Below are 19901 nucleotides of genomic sequence, written 5' to 3'. Positions count from 1 at the left end.
CCACCACCGCATTAAGGTGTGGGCGAGCAGACACATCTGGGACTGGAACACTGTTTACCCAATTAGGAAATATTCCCTCATCCCAAATCCAAATATGAAGGAATCATGCCATGATCTCTTGTTGAAAAGATGTTTGGAGGACTCTAGTAATTCCCCATATCATAAAACCAAGTCTCACAAGCTGGAGTGCCTATCGGGGGGGGGGGGAGGGGGGAAGCCATACAGCTCAAAGCCTTCAGGGGACTTGCATCTGCAGTGACAGCCTTAACTTCTGACAATCTGACAGACCGCCACAGATTTTTCACTTCTTGTCGACCAGTGAAGAGTGCATGGAATAATCCATTCATATGTAGATTGGGGAAATGCATGTGCTAGAAAGTAATTTCTCATGACAGAGGGCCACTTTTCTGCCCAAGTCACACTTAAGATTTTGATATAGTAACATCTCTATAGACAGGGCCACAAATATAACAGAGTTTGCAGTAGAATGGTGTGCCTCTACATAGGAACTATGGGCAATTTTCTTTTTAAAGAGAACATCCTTGAATGGTATAGCTACTAAATTTGTCTGGATATATTCCTATCACCACCATCCTATAATTAAAAGGAAATTGTCATTGTTAAAAGGGATGAAGTGTGGATGTCATGCTTTTCTGCCTGTTTTTTCTGCCTTTTAGAGACATCAGCCAGTAACCACTTAGCTTGGATCTGGGTAAGATTGTCTGAGATATCCCTAAAAAAATCTTGAAATCAGCCACCTTCTAGTACTCCACTTAATGTACTTGTTCTACTATCAATTATTAATGCTTATGACAAAGGGGTCATACAGGCTCTCCTCCCATATCTCATTTCATTCTTAGATATTCTCTCTGTAGTTATTAACTTTTTTTCATTCAAGAAGAATTTACCCCAGATAAACAATCTGTAGGAACCATGACCAGACAATCATTCACTCCCCTCTCTCTTCCTCAAAGCAGTCTACAATAAAGTAGCATATAAAGTCCACTCACATACTGCATTATTTACAGGCTACAAGTTAACGTATGTTGTGTTCTCCTCCTTCCTGGTTCTCTTTCCTAATCCTCTTACAGTTTTAGTTTTTTCTAACTTTTCTTGACGATTTACCCCACCCCCCACACACACTTCATTTCTCTCCTGTTTCCTCTTCTTGTTTCCCTCCCCTGACAATTCCATTCCCCACGTCTTCTCCAAAGCAGAATGTTTCAGTAAAAACAGGAGAAAGTGGAGAAAAAACAGGAACTAGACACTAAGATACTCAAATGAACAAAATAAATTTAAAAAACAAACCACCAAACAAAACAACTCAACAACGCTTTCATACAACCTACCTTGTGGAACTTAACTCACAGAAACCTTTTTTTCCTGAAAACTATGGAAGGTTTTTCTTTCAAATAGAGAAATTATCCTAGCTGAGTATGTATGTGGAAAAAATTTTCTATCATCATTAGGTAAAGTTTATTTTTGTTTTTAAACTTGTTCAGAGTACCCTCAGGGAATTGTGGTCTCAACAGAACCCCATTTATCTAAAGCCCACTTACATAAAAACAGTCTTCATCCAAACATGGGTTATATTTCCCATCCTCCATGTGCATCATGTTTTATTTTAACAGAAACTCCCTCGTTCCTATTTGAATAGATGGCATCCTTGTATAGAGCTTGCTGCTTTTCCTTGACGATTACACCATCAAGGGGAGACTGCTCTACTACTGCTGTGCTTTGGAGCAGTATAATATGCATTGCTATAGAGAAAATTTTTCATCTTAAATTTCTGTTAACAATTATAAAGCTCTGTTTTAGTAAGGACCATTTAATGCCAGTAGGAAAAAGACCAGCTCTCTACATCAATGTGTTCAAGAAAAAGTATCACTAACTTTTCTCACATGATGAACTTTTCCATTCCATGGAAATCTGGAAACACAGCAAAGTACTGTTTTACTGTTAAAATAGGGACTTCAATTTATACCAAATTCAAGCAGACTGTAGCAATTTTAGTCTCATGGTTATCACCAAAACATATCTGGTCACCCTACTACTAATTCATGCAACACCAAAATTGAAACAGAGACAGTAAGCAAGGTACCCATGCAACACCCTTAGGTGGCATGGTCAGTGAAAGATAATTAGAGATAATAAATGTAATATGCTGCAATACAATTATGACATTGCATTAAGAACAGTACTTGTGGCACCTTAGAGACTAACAAATTTATTTGAGCATAAGCTTTCGTGGGCTACAGCTCACTTCTTCGGATGCATAGAATGGAACATATATTGAGGAGATATATACACACATAAGAGAGCATGAAAAGGTGGGAGTTGTCTTACCAACTCTGAGAGGCCAATTAAGTAAGAGAAAAAAAAAAACTTTTGACGTGATAATCAAGATAGCCCAGTACAGACAGTTTGATAAGAAGTGTGAGATAGATTCAATGTTTGTAATGGCTCAGCCATTCCCAGTCCCTGTTCAAGCCTAAGTTGATTGTATCTAGTTTGCATATCAATTCCAGCTCAACAGTTTCTCATTGGAGTCTGTTTTTGAAGCTTTTCTGTTGCAAAATTGCCACCCGTAGGTCTGTCATTGAATGACCAGACAGGTTAAAGTGTTCTCCTACTGGTTTTTCAGTGTTATGATTCCTGATGTCAGATTTGTGTCCATTAATTCTTTTGCGTAGAGACTGTCCGGTTTGGCCAATCTACATGGCAGAGGGGCATTGCTGGCACATGATGGCCTATATCACATTGGTAGATGTGCAGGTGAATGAGCCCCTGATGATATAGCTGACGTGATTAGATCCTATGATGATGTCACTTCAATAGATATGTGGACAGAGTTGGCATCGGGCTTTGTTGCAAGGATAGGTTCCTGGGTTAGTGTTTTTGTTCAGTGATGTGGTGAGTATTTGCTTCAGGTTGGGGGGTTCTCTGTAAGCGAAGACAGGTCTGTCTCCCAAGATCTGTGAGAGTGAGGGATCACCTTTCAGGATAGGTTGTAGATCTTTGATGATGCACTGGAGAGGTTTTAGTTGGGGGCTGAAGGTGACAGCTAGTGGTGTTCTGTTATTTTCTTTGTTGGGCCTGTCTTGTAGGAGGTGACTTCTGGGTACTCATCTGGCTCTGTCAATCTGTTTTTTCACTTCAGCAGGTGGGTATTGTAGTTTTAAGAATGCTTGATAGAGATCTTGTAGGTGTTTGTCTCTGTCTGAGGGATTGGAGCAAATGCGGTTGTATCTTAGAGCTTGGCTGTAGACAATGGATTGTGTGGTGTGTCCTAGATGGACGCTGGAGGCATGTAGGTAAGTATAGTGGTCAGTAGGTTTCTGGTATAGGGTGGTGTTTATGTGACCATTGCTTATTAGCACAGTAGTGTCCAGGAAATGGACCGCTTGTGTGGACTGATCTAGGCTGAGGTTGATGGTGGGATGGAAATTATTGAAATCGTGGTGGAATTCCTCAAGGGCTTCTTTTCCATGGGTCCAGATGATGAAGATGTCATCAATGTAGCGCAAGGAGGGTAGGGGCGTTAGGGGACGAGAGATAAGGAAGCGTTGTTCTAAGTCAGCCATAAAAATGTTGGCATACTGTGAGGCGATGTGGGTACCCATAGCAGTGCCGCTGACTTAGCATTAGACAGCTAAGCTCAAGAAGTGTCAGAAATGTATTCTGGCAACAAAACATTATGAATCAAATAAGTGTCAGTTATTCTGTCTGCCAAACCAGAGAAAAGAATAAATCTTTATTTTCACACCACTGCTGGTAATTTGGTATAGAGTGCCTTATTTTTTCAACTACCAACTTAATCAACTATTGAAATAGAGTTTTACCTATTGCCACTGGTGAACAGGAAGCTTTCACTGGTGACTAAAGAGACATGGCATCAATTTCTGCAGAATTTAAGCTTTAATGTTAATATATCAGTTTCTAACCCTTCATATACTTGTGAAAATGTTCCAAATATAAAATAAATTTAAACCATACAAAGTGAAAAATATTTGTCCTCCCTAGCCTATAGAGACAGCTCCAATACCTCTGTTACTGCTCATAGCTTTCCCAAGAAGCAGCAGAGCAGAGTTAACAAGACTCTGGTCAATTTGATTGCTGATGTTCAAACTAGTAGACAGCAGTGAAACTGACAAAAGACTGATAGGGCTCAGCTGGAGGCTGGGATTCTCACCAGGCACTGCCTCTGGACCTTACTGATGACTCCCATCCCATCATTCTTTACAATGGCCTTTAGCTAGTAGGATACACTAACTTTTCAAGCTGTGCTTTCTCCTTTTAACACTCTCTGGTACACATCATACATTGCAGTGGCTGAAGAGAGCTAGGGCTGCCTCCCTCAGGATTATGCTCCTTCAGTTGGCCACAGTCAGTTGGCGGAAGAACTGCCAAGACATATCCTTCCTCCAGGGGCTGAGAGAGACTCACAGGCAGTGTTTCCAACTTTAGCTCGCATAGGGAAAAACCACCAAACTTGATCCTGGACTCTAAAGTAATGCCACTGCAAGTCAGTCACATCTCCACCTACACATCTCTCAGCTCTTTCCACATGCACTCTCTTTTGGTGGATCTACTCCGGGGGATAGGGGGAAATCTTCATAGCAGCAGCTGGCAGAACCAATGCATCTATATTAGCACTAATGGGCAATAGGTCTCAGCCATTTTTAACCACCATGTAAAGAAAATCTGATTTGCCATTAGATTCACATGACAAAATAGTTAAAATGCCTGAGCTCTGCTCAGACAAGCACTTACAGCCATTGCTATCAACTGGTGCACTTGCACTACCGGTGGCAACTGTAATACAGGTTCTAGTTTTTCCTTGCACAAACGTTTGTCTCTCTCCTTCTGACCACAGGCTTCAGATGTATTATTTACTTCTTCACACTGTGCTTCACAAATAGCAGTGTGAAACCAAGACAATTTCAATTAGTTTCCCTACTGCTGGTGCTGGTGATCAAGAAAGGAAGCAATCTTTGCTGAAGAGTCAAATGCCTGATCCTCCAATGCTCTCCTCACTCTCCATTCCAAATGCCCCTAACAGCCAAAGGGGATTATGTCTGTACTGATCCTGCACATGCTTCCTTCCCACCCATAACACTGACTAATGTGATGACTATTTCTGAACTACAATGCAGTTAAAACAGAATCTTCCCAAAAGGGATTATTTTTAATGGAGTGGGAGCCCATGTTCACACAATCTAAATCTCTGCTTTTTCCACTCTTCTTCCAGTTTGGTCCTCTCATTCTGTGTGTTGTTAACATGTTATTACGCACAAACTTTGCACAATGTCTCTGGCCATCTTCCCACAAATTTCTTTCAGTGCCACCTCCATATACCTCTACCTCGATATAATGCTGTCCTCGGGAGCCAAAAAAATCTTACCACGTTATAGGTGAAACCGCGTTATATCAAACTTGCTTTGATCCACCGGAGTGCGCAGCCTCCCCCCAGAGCACCGCTTTACTGCGTTATATCTGAACTTGTATTATACCAGGTCACGTTATATCGGGGTAGAGGTGTACTTCCAATTATCCATGTCCTCTACGTGCTCCTTTTTAGTTCTTAGGAACAACCTGCACTGTTTATTGCTCGATCATACGCAGCCCAGAACTTTCAGTTCTCACATAATCCCAAACAGTCTTTGCACCAACTGCCATCGTGCCACTTGTGAGCTGCAGCAGCATCAGATTCAAATACTGCTGGGGACTGAAAGACCTGGCCTTCATGGGACCGAATAGAATTCTTACTTGGTAATTTGATAATGCTGAGATGCATATACAGATAGCGACCTTTAATCACCTGTTTTTTTTCCTAATGCCCATATCTAAACACTAAGCAGGTAAATTAGATCTGAATACACAGACTATAATGACCTTCTTAGAGGATTCTGCTCTTCGTCCTTCCTAGCTGCCAGGAAGCAATGCTTGCTTGCTTGTTTTAATACAAAGGTCTAGTCTACACTACAAAGTTTTGCCAGTTTAACTACACCAGTATAATTAACCCATCAAAATCCTCTTACCACACAGTAAGACCAGGTCTACACTACAAAATTTTATCAGTGTAGCTACGTGACTATGACGGCAACCCCTCCCACCCACTTCCATGTAGACGCAGCTATACCAGCAAAAAGAGTCCTTTTGCCAATAGAGAGGATGTCATTTGAAGAGGGGATTTACCTATACCAGCAAAAGATATCCTTATGCCAGCATAAACTACGTCTCCATTAGGAGGCTCTGCCACTATAGCTATACCAATACAGCTGTGTCAGCAAAGACTTTCTAGTGAAGACTCACAGTTATGCCAGAATAAGAGGGATATCTCAGTATAGCATATACTAGTGCCCCAACCAGCATAAAATATACTGGAATAAGTACTTTTAAAGGTGATAATTACAACAAGGGCTTTTTTTATTTGGCATAGCTATGCCAGCAAAACATTCCAATGAAGATTTGCCCTTAGATATGGCGGGGAAGCATTTCCAAATAAATGAGTTTTGAAGTGTGCCCTGTAAGCAGGCCAATATTGCCTCATTCCACAGATGAGCAACGTCAATCAGCAATGTTCTAACTCCAGATCCAACACGCCGGAATTTGACTCGCTCCTGGATATTCATCATATCTGATAAGTAGAGATAAACATGAGCAAGGATTTGCTCTCATTTTCTTTCTCTACTTCCACAAATGAAGTCACAACAGAAGCAGCTCCTTACTCTTTCCAAGTTCTAATTTTTCTTTTAATTTTATTTCATCTCATTCACTGGTTGTCCATAGCCTTCTTCTCAGATTCAGTACTAGTTGCTCTGGAAGTCTCCTCCCCTCCTTCCTCATCAGAACAGGTAGTGTGTGTAGAATGAGGTAATTTAGTTCTAATCCATCAAATGGGAGATGCTTGCTCAACACATGCAGACAGACTCTGCAGTGATTAGCTGTAGAAGAAATAAGCATTTCCTCCCTTGTTGGTCTGGCTTTCAATATACTTAGGGCTTGGCTACACTTGCAGATGTGCAGCGCTGGGAGTTACAGCTGTGTTTGTACAGCTGTGTAGGGACAGCGCTGGTGTGTGGCCACACTGACAGCTAACAGCGCTGCAGTGTGGCCACATTTACAGCATTTGCAGCGCTGTTGGGAGAGGTGCATTGTGGGCAGCTATCCCACAGAGCACCTCGTCCCATTGTGGCGTCGTGGGAAGGGGACGGAAGGGTGCAGGTCATTCCGCTTCCTGCCCAACGCCCCGTGGTGCATCGCTTCACATCCCAGCAGTCACAGTTTTTCCGGCCACGTTTGGCGCCATTGAGAGTCTCTTGCTGTGTTTTACTCTCTCTCTGTGAAGCGCGATTTCTGTGGGAAATGGAGCCCGAGCTGCTGAGGACTGTGCTGATGAGTGTCGCCAGCACAACACGTTTGGCAGTTGAGCTATTCCTTCAGCTCCAAAGTGACAGTGAGGAGTCTGACGATGATAACGAGTCGCCTGACGCGTGTGACACTAAATTGCTTGTGGTATTCACGGAAATGCTCAGCACCGTGGAACGCCGCTTTTGGGCTCGGGAAACAAGCACTGAGTGGTGGAATCACATCGTCATGGAAGTCTGGGATGACGAGCAGTGGCTGCAGAACTTTCGGATGAGAAAAGCCACTTTCATGGGACTGTGTGCTGAGCTTGCCCCCACCCTGCGGCGCAAGGACACGAGATTGAGAGCTGCCCTGATGGTGGAAAAGCGGGTGGCTATTGCAATCTGGTAGCTGGCAACTCCAGACAGCTACCAGTCGGTCGGGAACCAGTTTGGAGTGGGAAAGTCGACCGTTGGAATCGTTTTGATGCAAGTTTACAGGGCCATTAATCGCATCCTGCTAAGAAGAACCGTGACTCTGGGGAACGTGCAGGACATTGTGGATGGCTTTGCACAAATGGGTTTCCCTAACCGTGGAGGGGCGATAGACGGGACGCATATTCCTATTCTGGCACCCCCCCACCTAGCATCCGAGTACGTTAATCTGAAGGGGTATTTCTCTATGGTTCTCCAGGCGCTTGTGGATCACCGTGGGTGTTTCATTGACATTAACACAGGCTGGCCTGGAAAGGTGCATGATGCACACATCTTTCGGAACAGTGGCCTGTTCAGGAAGATGCAGGCAAAAGTAAAACCATGCAATAAACATAGGCGTGCTGTACCCTCCATAATATTTGTGAAGGGAAGGGTGAAACATTCAGTCAGGCATGGACCACCGAGGTTCAAGTCCTGGAGGCTGAATTTGCACAGCCATAGAGCAGGGCTACTAGAGAGGCCCAGCACAGGGCTACAAGGATTAGGGATGCCTTGAGGGAGGAATTTGAGGCTGAAAGCCAACAGTAATGTTTGCTGCCTTGCACGGGAGTGAAGTGCAGTGGTTACAATGTTAGTAGGATTCTGTTTCTTTACTGGGCTACGGTATCTTTCACTTTCTGCAATAATAAAGACTGTTTTCAAAGCCAAGAATTCTTTTATTGAAAAGAAAATAACTTCCTTGACAGACACACAACATTTTGGGAACCTAAAAGGGCAGGGTGGTGTGTTGGTGAACTGTACAGTCACAGGTTTGAATATGTCCTGTCTGGAGTGCTGTGCAATGACTGCTGCACTTCAGGGTGCATATACTGCATGGTGATGGCAGTTGAGTGCAGAGGGTAAGGGTCGTAGTTCTCAGGGCTGGTTGGTGAATGTACAGGTGTTGGAGGCAGCTGGTGGAGGTAAGAACCTGGATGCTGGGGAAGGGGGTTCGGAGCTGACATTGGGGCAGAAGGGAAAAAGCTTTGTGCCGGGGGGGCGCAGTGAGAGATAAAAAGACTTCCTTTAAAAAGTGGAAGTCAAATCCCAGTGAGGCAAATAGAAAGGAGCACAAACACTGCCAACTTAAGTGCAAGAGTGTAATAAGAAAAGCCAAAAAGGAGTTTGAAGAACGGCTAGCCAAAAACTCCAAAGGTAATAACAAAATGTTTTTTAAGTACATCAGAAGCAGGAAGCCTGCTAAACAACCAGTGGGGCCCCTTGACGATGAAAATACAAAAGGAGCGCTTAAAGATGATAAAGTCATTGCGGAGAAACTAAATGGATTCTTTGCTTCAGTCTTCACGGCTGAGGATGTTAGGGAGATTCCCAAACCTGAGCTGGCTTTTGTAGGTGACAAATCTGAGGAACTGTCACAGATTGAAGTGTCACTAGAGGAGGTTTTGGAATTAATTGATAAACTCAACATTAACAAGTCACCGGGACCAGATGGCATTCACCCAAGAGTTCTGAAAGAACTCAAATGTGAAGTTGCGGAACTATTAACCAAGGTTTGTAACCTGTCCTTTAAATCGGCTTTGGTACCCAATGACTGGAAGTTAGCTAATGTAACGCCAATATTTAAAAAGAGCTCTAGGGGTGATCCTGGCAATTACAGACCGGTAAGTCTAACGTCGGTACCGGGCAAATTAGTTGAAACAATAGTAAAGAATAAAATTGTCAGACACATAGAAAAACAAACTCTTGAGCAATAGTCAACATGGTTTCTGTAAAGGGAAATCGTGTCTTACTAATCTATTAGAGTTCTTTGAAGGGGTCAACAAACATGTGGACAAGGGGGATCCAGTGGACATAGTGTACTTAGATTTCCAGAAAGCCTTTGACAAGGTCCCTCACCAAAGGCTCTTACGTAAATTAAGCTGTCATGGGATAAAAGGAAAGGTCCTTTCATGGATTGAGAACTGGTTAAAGGACAGGGAACAAAGGGTAGGAATTAATGGTAAATTCTCAGAATGGAGAGGGGTAACTAGTGGTGTTCCCCAAGGGTCAGTCCTAGGACCAATCCTATTCAATTTATTCATAAATGATCTGGAGAAAGGGGATACAGTGAGGTGGCAAAGTTTGCAGATGATACTAAACTACTCAAGATAGTTAAGACCCAAGCAGATTGTGAAGAACTTCAAAAAGATCTCACAAAACTAAGTGATTGGGCAACAAAATGGCAAATGAAATTTAATGTGGATAAATGTAAAGTAATGCACATTGGAAAAAATAACCCCAACTATACATACAACATGATGGGGGCTAATTTAGCTACAACGAGTCAGGAAAAAGATCTTGGAGTCATTGTGGATAGTTCTCTGAAGATGTCCACGCAGTGTGCAGAGGCGATCAAAAAAGCAAACAGGATGTTAGGAATCATTAAAAAGGGGATAGAGAATAAGACTGAGAATATATTATTGCCCTTATATAAATCCATGGTACGCCCACATCTCGAATACTGTGTACAGATGTGGTCTCCTCACCTCAAAAAAGATATTCTAGCACTAGAAAAGGTTCAGAAAAGAGCAACTAAAATGATTAGGGGTTTAGAGAGGGTCCCATATGAGGAAAGATTAAAGAGGCTAGGACTCTTCAGTTTGGAAAAGAGGAGACTAAGGGGGGACATGATAGAGGTATATAAAATCATGAGTGATATTGAGAAAGTGGATAAGGAAAAGTTATTTACTTATTCCCATAATACAAGAACTAGGGGTCACCAAATGAAATTAATAGGCAGCAGGTTTAAAACAAATAAGAGGAAGTTCTTCTTCACGCAGCACACAGTCAACTTGTGGAATTCCTTGCCTGAGGAGGTTGTGAAGGCTAGGACTATAACAATGTTTAAAAGGGGACTGGATAAATTCATGGTGGCTAAGTCCTTAAATGGCTATTAGCTAGGATGGGTAAGAATGGTGTCCCTAGCCTCTGTTCGTCAGAGGATGGAGATGGATGGCAGGAGAGAGATCACTTGATCATTGCCTGTTAGGTTCACTCCCTCAGGGGCACCTGGCATTGGCCACTGTCGGTAGACAGATACTGGGCTAGATGGACCTTTGGTCTGACCCGGTACGGCCTTTCTTATGTTCTTATGTTATGTTCTCCTGGCTGCTGCGTTTCTCTGGCGGATCCTGCTTTCCCTTTCTCTCCAATCCTGTAGGTTTCTACTCTCTGGCAGAGTGATCCATAACTGCTTTCAGCATGTCTTTCTTGGTTTTTCGTGGCTTCTTCCCGAGGTTTTGTAGTCTCTGTGCAGTCGACGAGACGGGCAGTCCAGCAGTCAAGGTCGCTTTTGGAAAGGCAAAAAATGGCAACAGTTAACAGGGGTAGCATTGTTCATAATCTCATCCAGACAGTAATTCCCACACACTGAAGGAGTTTACAGTCTTCACTTTAGCATACTTTTCCCATACCAAACAGAGCACACATAATCCAACAGGAGCCACGAAATGGTGAGTAAGGGGGACTGATTGCTTCAGGGCTGTGCAGGGGTTTCTGTGCATTGGGGACAGCAAACAGCTACAGAGGATATCTGCGCTGAACAGTCTCCCAACATTTTCCACAGGAGTTAATCCTGGAAGATCTCGCTGCTGCGGGTCACCAGGGAAGAGCGGGAAGGTCTTCCTCAGCAATGCGGATTCCGCCCTGGCCCCTATGCAGCTTGCCTGTGTGCAGCAATGGTCCCCCCACCCCTCGCGGCACAGTGGCGCAGACGCGTTAGCCTGACTGGGACAAGGACCACAGTGGCTCTCCCTATAAACTTGCGCAGGCGCATTGCCCATGCTCTGGCTGAAACTTTTGAGGAGATTACCGAGGGTGATTACCGCGACGTGATATACCACATCAATGGGCTATTCCACATCTAGGCATGCATGCATGCAGCCTTAACCCCCCCTCCTCTCCCAAAACATTTCCACCCTGAAAATAAAAGCCGCTTACCGGTAACCCGCTCCTCTGCTTGTCCTTCACCAAGTACCGGCTGCTGCGACTGGCTACCTTCCTCCTGGCTTGAGAAGAGCTCCTGGCTGCATGCCTCCTGGGACTCTGGGGTGTCTCCCCCCACCCCAGTACCCTCACTCTCGGTTTCCTCCCCCCCTCCTCCTCCTGTCCCCCACCCCGCTCAGAAGTGTCCATCGTGGTCGTCAGATTGGCAGTGGGGTCACCCCCAAGTATCGCGTCCAGCTCCCTGTAAAAACGGCAGGTCGTGGGGGCAGCGCCGGAGTGGCGGTTTCCCTCACGGGCTTTACAATAGGCACTCCGCAGCTCCTTTACTTTAACCCTGCACTGCAGCGCGTCCCGGTCATGGCCCCTTTCCAGCATGGCCTTTGATACCTGGCCAAAGGTATCGTAATTCCTACAGCTGGAGCGCAGCTGGGACTGCACAGCTTCCCCCCCACAAACACTGATGAGGTCCAGCAACTCGCCATTGCTTCATGCTGGGGCTCGTTTGGCGCATGGAGGCATGGTCACCTGGAAAGATTCACTGATTGCACTCCACACCTGGCTGAGCAAACAGGAAGGGGATTTTTAAAGTTCCCGGAGCATTTAAAGGGCGGGTCACCTGAGGCCAGGGCAGTAGAGTGCGAACTGATGAGCAGAGTGGCTGAAAAGGTATTCTGGGATATCTCCTAATACCCTGGAGGCCAATAACAGCGCTGGTGTGTGGCCACACTTGACGAGCAGCGCTGCATCACCAGCGCTGCACTCGTTATACCCCAAGCAGACCAGGTGTACAGCCAGCGCTGCAGCCAGGGAGTTGCAGCACTGGATGTGCCTTGCAGGTGTGGACAGTTACTAAGTTGCAGCGCTGGAAAGCCTCCACCAGCGCTGCAACTCTCAAGTGTAGCCAAGCCCTTAGCTTGTGTCTACACACTGAAATTCCACTGGCCAAGTTAAACCAATAACCCAGCTGTTAAAAGATAGAGACATTCAGCACAGAGGATTATACTAGCTAAACTAACTTTTTTTTTTTTTTTTTTTTTTTTTTAAAAAGGCACAACTTCTGTATTTAGACCATAGCCTGAAAGAAAAAAATTGGGAACAAGTCCAGCAAATGCTTCTCCTGTGACAATCGTCACGCAGCAGAGGAGATGGCAAGATAAAGAGGCCAAATTTTACACAGTTGGCTCTGCTGCCTGCAAATGACAAAAGGAAGAGTACAATCCAGAAAAAATTGAAGTATGAGGACAGAAAAAACACCAGAATGCTAAAGGCTTGTCTACGTAGGAAGTTTACTGGCATAATTATACTAGTCTAAATCCCTGTGTGTACAAACTCTTTTGGTGGCACTAGAAGGATTCTTGAACTGGATAGGAAAAAAGCAGAATTAGGAGTGTCAAGACAACACTGAAGAAACTCTTGGGAGGAGCAAGATAACAGGTCTGTGCCCTGCACTCTTTCACAACCTCAACAATACCTGGATTGCTGTCACCTCAGGTAATCCTGGTCTACTTGAATTATGAAGGGAGTCCCAAGTATTCTCTCTCCTCATCTGTAATCTACCTGGACGTCCCTTTGATCCGAAATAGCCCCAACTCGTTAACATTCAGGGCACAATGCAAGACTCCTACTTTCTCATACTTACAGGGAGGGTTTAAAGGTAAGGGATGACTGTGTTTTTTAATTTAATAATCTTACTCCCTTTTAATGAGGCTGATGATTGAGGGTAGGTTTTCTGTTTTAATCCTTTAAAATATACAAACCACAAAAATATGTACAAATGCCTGATTCTGCTGATAAGCCCAGCAGAAAAGCCTATAAATAAATACTTGACCCTGAAGTGAAGTCATAATACTGAATTTGTGACATCACAACTGTCTCCATAACAACTAATAACTCTCAAACACAATATAATGTCTCTACTGCAAAATCAAGAAACAGCTGGGCTGCAATGGAAGAAATATTCTTATTCAAAACACAAAACTTCAACAAAACAGGGAACGTAGGATGTTACTAAAGGTAAGCTGCCTTTTGTATAGCTCCTATTTTATTTGCCCAGTGTGAGACTCCTTTTAAATGCTCAATCATATATAAAAGGCCTGTTGAAGTGTATATACACATTTGTTGGACAATGAAAAATGGTCCAATAAAAAACTGAAGTTTTTCCAGAAGTAAAAGTGTTTTGAAGAGTGCACCTGTTCAACTTTTATTAAAGTACAAAAGAATAGTTCTACTTACACTTTGCTCCTAAGGAAGTCAACGTAGTCACATTTTCAAAAGACTTGAATCTTAGATACAAGAACTTAAAGAAAAACCTCTTCCAGTTTTTGGGTATTTCAACACATCCAACAGATGAAATGTCAAATTATGATTCCCATATAGCACATGTTCCAGGTTCAGAGCCATAGTCCTTTATTTAGTTGGACCATGGCAGGGCCTTTACATATCAGACATGTTTTCAAAAAGCACTTGCTAGCACAATACATTACATATGCAAGATTATGAGAACTGCTCAAGCATAGTTCTCATCTGCACAACTACCAAAATCTGTTTTCCGAGTATAGCCACCGCCTATGCCACATGTAAAATACCTGCTACCAGCAATTTCTCACATTAACAAACCCCACATGTAAAAGTGAGAATTAGTCTTTCTGAATCATGCTTAGGGCTTTGGCTTAGACTGAGTGATATTTAGCAGTAAGAGCTAATCACGGTTAAGTTTCTGATCAGAGGATATGTATTAGTTTTACATACACAAAACTAAAGTCACATTTGATATTGCAATCACAGATGTCTGTTGATTCTAGTCCCAGCTCATGAAGGGAAATGCAATGAAAATGTAGGATTTCATATGTTCATTTGCTCAATTCAGGGTGTGTATCAAAGTTAAATTGAATAAATGAGATCCTACGTTTTTCAGCAAGTGTCAGGAAGTGGAAGCTCTGTGTGGTTTTCACCTACACTTACCTACACCCATGTAACACCTGCATTTTAAATAGCAACATCACAGAATTGAAATATTTTTTAAACAATGTTTAACTTTGTACAACAGGCTATTTTTATTCTGTCTCTTTTGTGAAGCACTTTGAGATCTACTGATAGAATACAAGACTATTACAGCAGTGGTTCGCAGTGATCCAAGGATTACTGCTGGGCCAAGGAACATTTCTAGGTGGCCATAGATATTGAGCTTTTGTGACCAAAGCAGTTAAAATATGCAAGCAGTAATGTTTCCCCTTTGGTCAATCCACGTTTCCAGAGGCTATTTACCAATTAAACTTTAAAAAAACAACAACAACCACCACCACCCGCCTCTCTGAACCCTGCATTATACCTTTTTCAGCCACTTCAACTGTGATCAACTGCACCAAAACTGGAGGACAGAATCAAACTCTAAAGCAACCAGACCTCTTAGCCTACACCAGGAATTCTCAAACTGGGGGTCGGGACGACTCAGGGGGTTGCAAGATTACATGGGGGGTCGCGAGCTGTCAGCCTCTACCTCAAACCCAGCTTTGCCTCCAACATTTATAATAGTGTTAAAAAAAAAAAAAAAATTATATTTATAATTATAGGGGGGGGAGACACTAGAGGCTTGGGGGTCACCAGTACAAAAGTTTGAGAAGTTTGAGACACACTATGATCTGAATATGAATATGGAAATTCTGTTTATTATAACTCTTGGTGTACACATACTTTTGGGACAGAACAGAAACAGGGGTGGGAGTGGATGAGGATTGGAAAGCTGAGCAGCTGTGTTGCAGCTTGCTTTGCTTTTTTTTTTTACATTCACAAACTCTGTAGTACTACAAAACATAATTCATATATATCATCAAACAATACAGCCACTGCAAGGAAGATGTTCTCATAAAAATCTCTAGTTTAAGAAGTGGTCCACAACATGAAAAGTGCTTAAGAACCACTTAACTACAGATTCTAAGAAAATGGCTGAAATGTGTTTGTTTCCAGTGAAAAAAAAATAAAAAAAAATTTCAAGTATTTTCCTACAGACACTGGGAGTGGAATGGAAGTAGTGTGTGTAGTGGTGAAAATCACAATTTTTTTATATTTTTATAGAAAGACAAAGTGGCAGACAATGCAGCCGTAATAATCCAGAAGAGAAGAAAGTGAAGTGGTCTCTCAATAATCTCAGAGAGACAGAGAACACATACATAAGATTTAGGTAAATTATGTATATATATGTAGTATGTAGTGTTTAATGTTATACACATCATGAGAGGCAGCCCACCCCAAAAAAAAAAAAAAAAAACAGCATTACCTTACATCTCTGAAATTAAAGTGTCTGTATACAAAACAATACACCATTTCTGTGCCCAGGAACTAGGCAGATAACCTCAGATCATCAGACATCACACAGTGAAAGAAAGTTCATCTCTGAGGTGAGGTGATTAGAGGGCAAGTAAGTCATCAAAACCTACCAAGAGATTTTTCAAGATGCTTGGGAAAAATATATCCTCATATAAATATATCAAGTTCTTAAAACAGTCCTTTGTAAAAAACAAAAAAAAAAAAGTTAAAAGAGAGTGAATCTCTTCAGAATCTCTTCAAGATAAATTTTTTTTTTAAGTCTTCAACTTTCTTCTTCTTTAATTACTGCTTCTCAGAAGTCAAGAGAAGTCAAGAAAGAACTACAAAATTTGCCATTTATTTTTGTCAAGATCTCAGGAGATCTTTCACTCTTCCACACACCCCTCAGCCCAGAGAAACCCAGAACCAGAAGATAGATTTTTTTTTTTCTTTATCTTGTCTTTACCTGCCTAAATTTGCTTTGCCCTACACCCAACAAAAAACAAAAAAACAGGACAGGAATAAACACAGTAAAACAGACCACTTTACTAGCATATTTGATTTGAATATTTATTTAAATAAAACATTGAAATGTCAATCGCTCAGGATGTGAACTCAGGAGTTCAAAAACCACAACAAAAAAAAACCAAAAACAAACCAACAACACTAACTCTTTACTTTTCTAGCTTTACTTTTCTTTTTTTCACATTTCATCATTTCAATCTTCCTCAAGGAAAGGAAGAATCTCCCTGTGTTTCTTACTTTGGTATTTAGTCTAACTTACTGTAAATCTAACCTAATCTAACTAAATAAAATGCAAATGATGAATGCAAATGATGGGATGGGAGTCTGGAGGTGCATGTGTTTTTCATGCATTTCATCATTATTTGATTTTTATTTATCATTATTATTATTTATTCATAATTGGCATTAATCAATCCATCATGCTAACACACACACACACACACAGTGAGAGACAGAAAGAGCTACTAAGAGCTTACTAACTACATACCTACAGGCCCTACCAATTTTTAATATTTTTCTGTTTTTCATTTTTAATAAAATTTAAAAAATTTCAAAATTTTCAATTTCTTTTTTTCAATCTGAAATTTTGGTATACCTTAAAGGTTGTGGGGGTGGGGGGTTGATGGGGTGCTACCAGCACTGCTGCTGCCAGCACTGCTGCTGCTGGCAGCAGTGCTGCAGGCTGGGCAGCTGGGCTGGGAGCAGGCAGGTGAAGTTCAGGAGGCAGAGCAGCAGAGCAGCAAGGCAGCTAGCAGCACAGAAGTAAGGAGGGCGGCGTATGCCGCACCGCTGCCTGCTGCCAGCCTGCCTCCGCCTGCAGAACTCAGTCCGCCACCCAGCAGCAAGGCAGCAATAGCTCTGAGAGGTGGCAGTGGTAAAATTGCAGCACGCAGCACGGCGCGGCGCTGCTGCGTCTGCTGCTGCCTGCGCGCTGCACCTGGCCTCTCCGCCACTCCAGCCAGCAGCAGCTCACAGAGCAACCCAGGGCACCACCACAACCCCCTAAAACAAAACAACTCCTAACAAAACACTCTCTTTAGGTCAGGACCAATTTTTTAAAGGCTGACCTCTGTTGAGAAAAGGTGGAATAAGTGTAAAAATGTAATAAGTATACAAATAAACACACAAACCATGCATCTCAATTCACAGCCTCACAGCCTTTGTGGCCAAAATCAAAACTAAAAAACAAATAACAAAACTAAAATCTAACACTCCTATCTAAATATTTAAAAAAAAAAAAAACAGTTAGAGTCAAGTCAAAAAAAAGATATTTATCAAAGTTTTTTGATTTTTACACAAAAATAAGATGCTTTTCACATTTTTCCACATTCCTTTCTTGCTGGATTGGTTTAGATTTGACCAAGTTAAAAAGGGTTTATTGGTTCATGATCAGGTTTATAACACTAATCAAAAACTTAACTAGTGAAGGACTATCCTTCTACAAGTTGTAAGACAAGATGGGTCATTCTGTGCTTCATAAGCTAATTCCTTTTGTTGTTACAAAGTTTACTGCCCATAACTATTCAAAACTTAAGTTCACAGACAGAAAAAAAAACAGTTACTTACCATTTACATAGATCTACACTTAATAAGCTTTAGTGTAAAAGTATTTATATTAAATCAGGTTGCAAGTCCCATAGCTAGGTCCAGTCTGAAGTTATAACTACCATATTAAGGACAACATTACAATGCTGTAGTTCTCCAACAAGGACAGGACAAATCATGTTTTAGTCAGATTCACAAATAGAGTTATGAGACTGGACTAGTACAATTTCAGAACACAGATCAGCCCCAACTGCACAGGCACTACTATGTGGTAATTAGGTTCCACAACACAGCAGACTAATACCTTAATTCAACATCACATTAAGATAAACTGAGGAAGCTCTTACCTCTCAGTGCCAGAGTCATTTTAGTCTAGCTGTAGACTCAAAGTGCATCATTTTACAGTATCAAGGTTATCCTCACAATTAGAAGAGGAAACAGCTTTAAATATTTGTGTTCTAGAATTGTGCTAAGCTCTCCTGACATCCTATATTGTATCACAATTCCAGAACATACTTAAAACCCACAGGAACCTTTCATGGAGCCAGATGCAGCAGGGTCTGGAGTCTCCACCACAAGTCCCTTCTATAGGGACAGAAGCAGAAAAGGTGGTTGAACTCTTCCCTGCCCCCACCTACCTACCTCTTCATAGGGCTGGAGACCTTTCCAACCATTAAAGGAGTGAAGTTCTGGAACAGCCTTCCAGGGGAGTAGTGGGGGTAAAAGACATATCTGGCTTCAAGACTAAGCTTGATAAGTTTATGGAGGGGATGGTATGATGGAATAGCCTAATTTTGGCAATTAATCTTTGATTATCAGCAGGTAAGTATGCCCAGTGGTCTGTGATGGGATGTTAGATGGGTTGGGATCTGAGTTACTACAGGGAATTCTTTCCTGGGTGCTGGCTGGTGAATCTTGCCCACATGCTCAGGGTTTAACTGATCGCCATATTTGGGGTCGGGAAGGAATTTTCCTCCAGGGCAGATTGGCAGAGGCCCTGGAGGTTTTTCGCCTTCCTCTGCAACATGGGGCACGGATCACTTGCTGGAGGATTCTCTACAGCTTGAGGTCTTCAAACCACAATTTGAGGACTTCAATAACTCAGACATAGGTTAGGGGTTTGTTATAGAAGTGGATGGATGAGATTCTGTGGCCTGCATTGTGCAGGTCAGACTAGATGATCATAATGGTCCCTTCTGACCTTAAAGTCTATGAGTCAAGTTTCCACCACTTTAACCCCCTTTTCAAAGTAGGTAAAAAGCAGCTGGTGGGGGAGGGGAAGCCTTGCAATTCCCCAATGGCGTTGGAGATGGGCAGGATGGAGGAGGGATGTCTTCGTCCTTGGACCCCAATGTAAGAGCCAATGAGCACTAGGCAATAGACAATGAAGACTGACATCCCAGGACCTTTACACGGGGCCTAGAGAGTACTGGAAATTGGCTGGAAGTGGAGGCATAATGGGAGAAATGCCACTTTCTGCTTTAAGTGCAAAGCACATTTCCTTGACCTTGTCTTCTCTAACAAACCATATATATTTTAAAAACCCTACCAAAACAAGACATTCCACTGCATTCCTGGGGAGAGGGGAACACAAACATATGACAAATGTGTACCATGCTGCTTAATGCACTATTGGAACATTCTGAGATATTACAGTGATAAGAGCAGTATAAGAACCTAAACAGAACAGAATTTCTATTATCCAGTCTCAGGGTGGGGGAAATTTGCACAACCTATAATGCCTCTTCCCAACCCTGTATG

At 42.4% G+C, this 19901-nt stretch overlaps 2 protein-coding genes across 11 annotated transcripts in view; one reads left to right on the top strand and one right to left on the bottom strand.

Annotated features, from left to right (window-relative positions):
• The window catches only part of POU2F1 (POU class 2 homeobox 1), a 231567-nt gene that overhangs the window by 197022 nt on the left and 14644 nt on the right, over positions 1-19901 (bottom strand). Inside the window, exon 1 of one of the 7 annotated variants that reach the window (XM_039521083.1) lies at positions 18488-18568. The exons of 4 other annotated variants lie outside the window; for them this stretch is intronic. In XM_039521083.1, the coding sequence (XP_039377017.1) occupies positions 18488-18506 (19 nt within the window). In that variant the 5' untranslated portion in view covers positions 18507-18568. Of the gene's footprint in view, positions 1-18487; positions 18569-19901 lie in introns of those variants that run through there. 2 more of the 7 variants (XM_039521084.1, XM_039521082.1) reach the window with 2 other exon arrangements.
• Positions 13729-19901, top strand: part of GPA33 (glycoprotein A33) — a 102943-nt gene continuing 96770 nt past the window's right edge. The window contains exon 1 of one of the 4 annotated variants that reach the window (XM_039521094.1): positions 13729-13781. The gene's annotated coding sequence lies outside the window, so the exon portion shown is untranslated. The remainder of the gene's footprint in view (positions 13782-19901) is intronic. The other 3 variants (XM_039521090.1, XM_039521091.1, XM_039521089.1) reach the window with 3 other exon arrangements.

Source organism: Mauremys reevesii, linkage group 1 (genome assembly GCF_016161935.1).
Source record: "Mauremys reevesii isolate NIE-2019 linkage group 1, ASM1616193v1, whole genome shotgun sequence".
Lineage (NCBI taxonomy): Eukaryota > Metazoa > Chordata > Testudines > Geoemydidae > Mauremys > Mauremys reevesii.
This window is presented reverse-complemented; position numbering and strand designations above follow the sequence as displayed.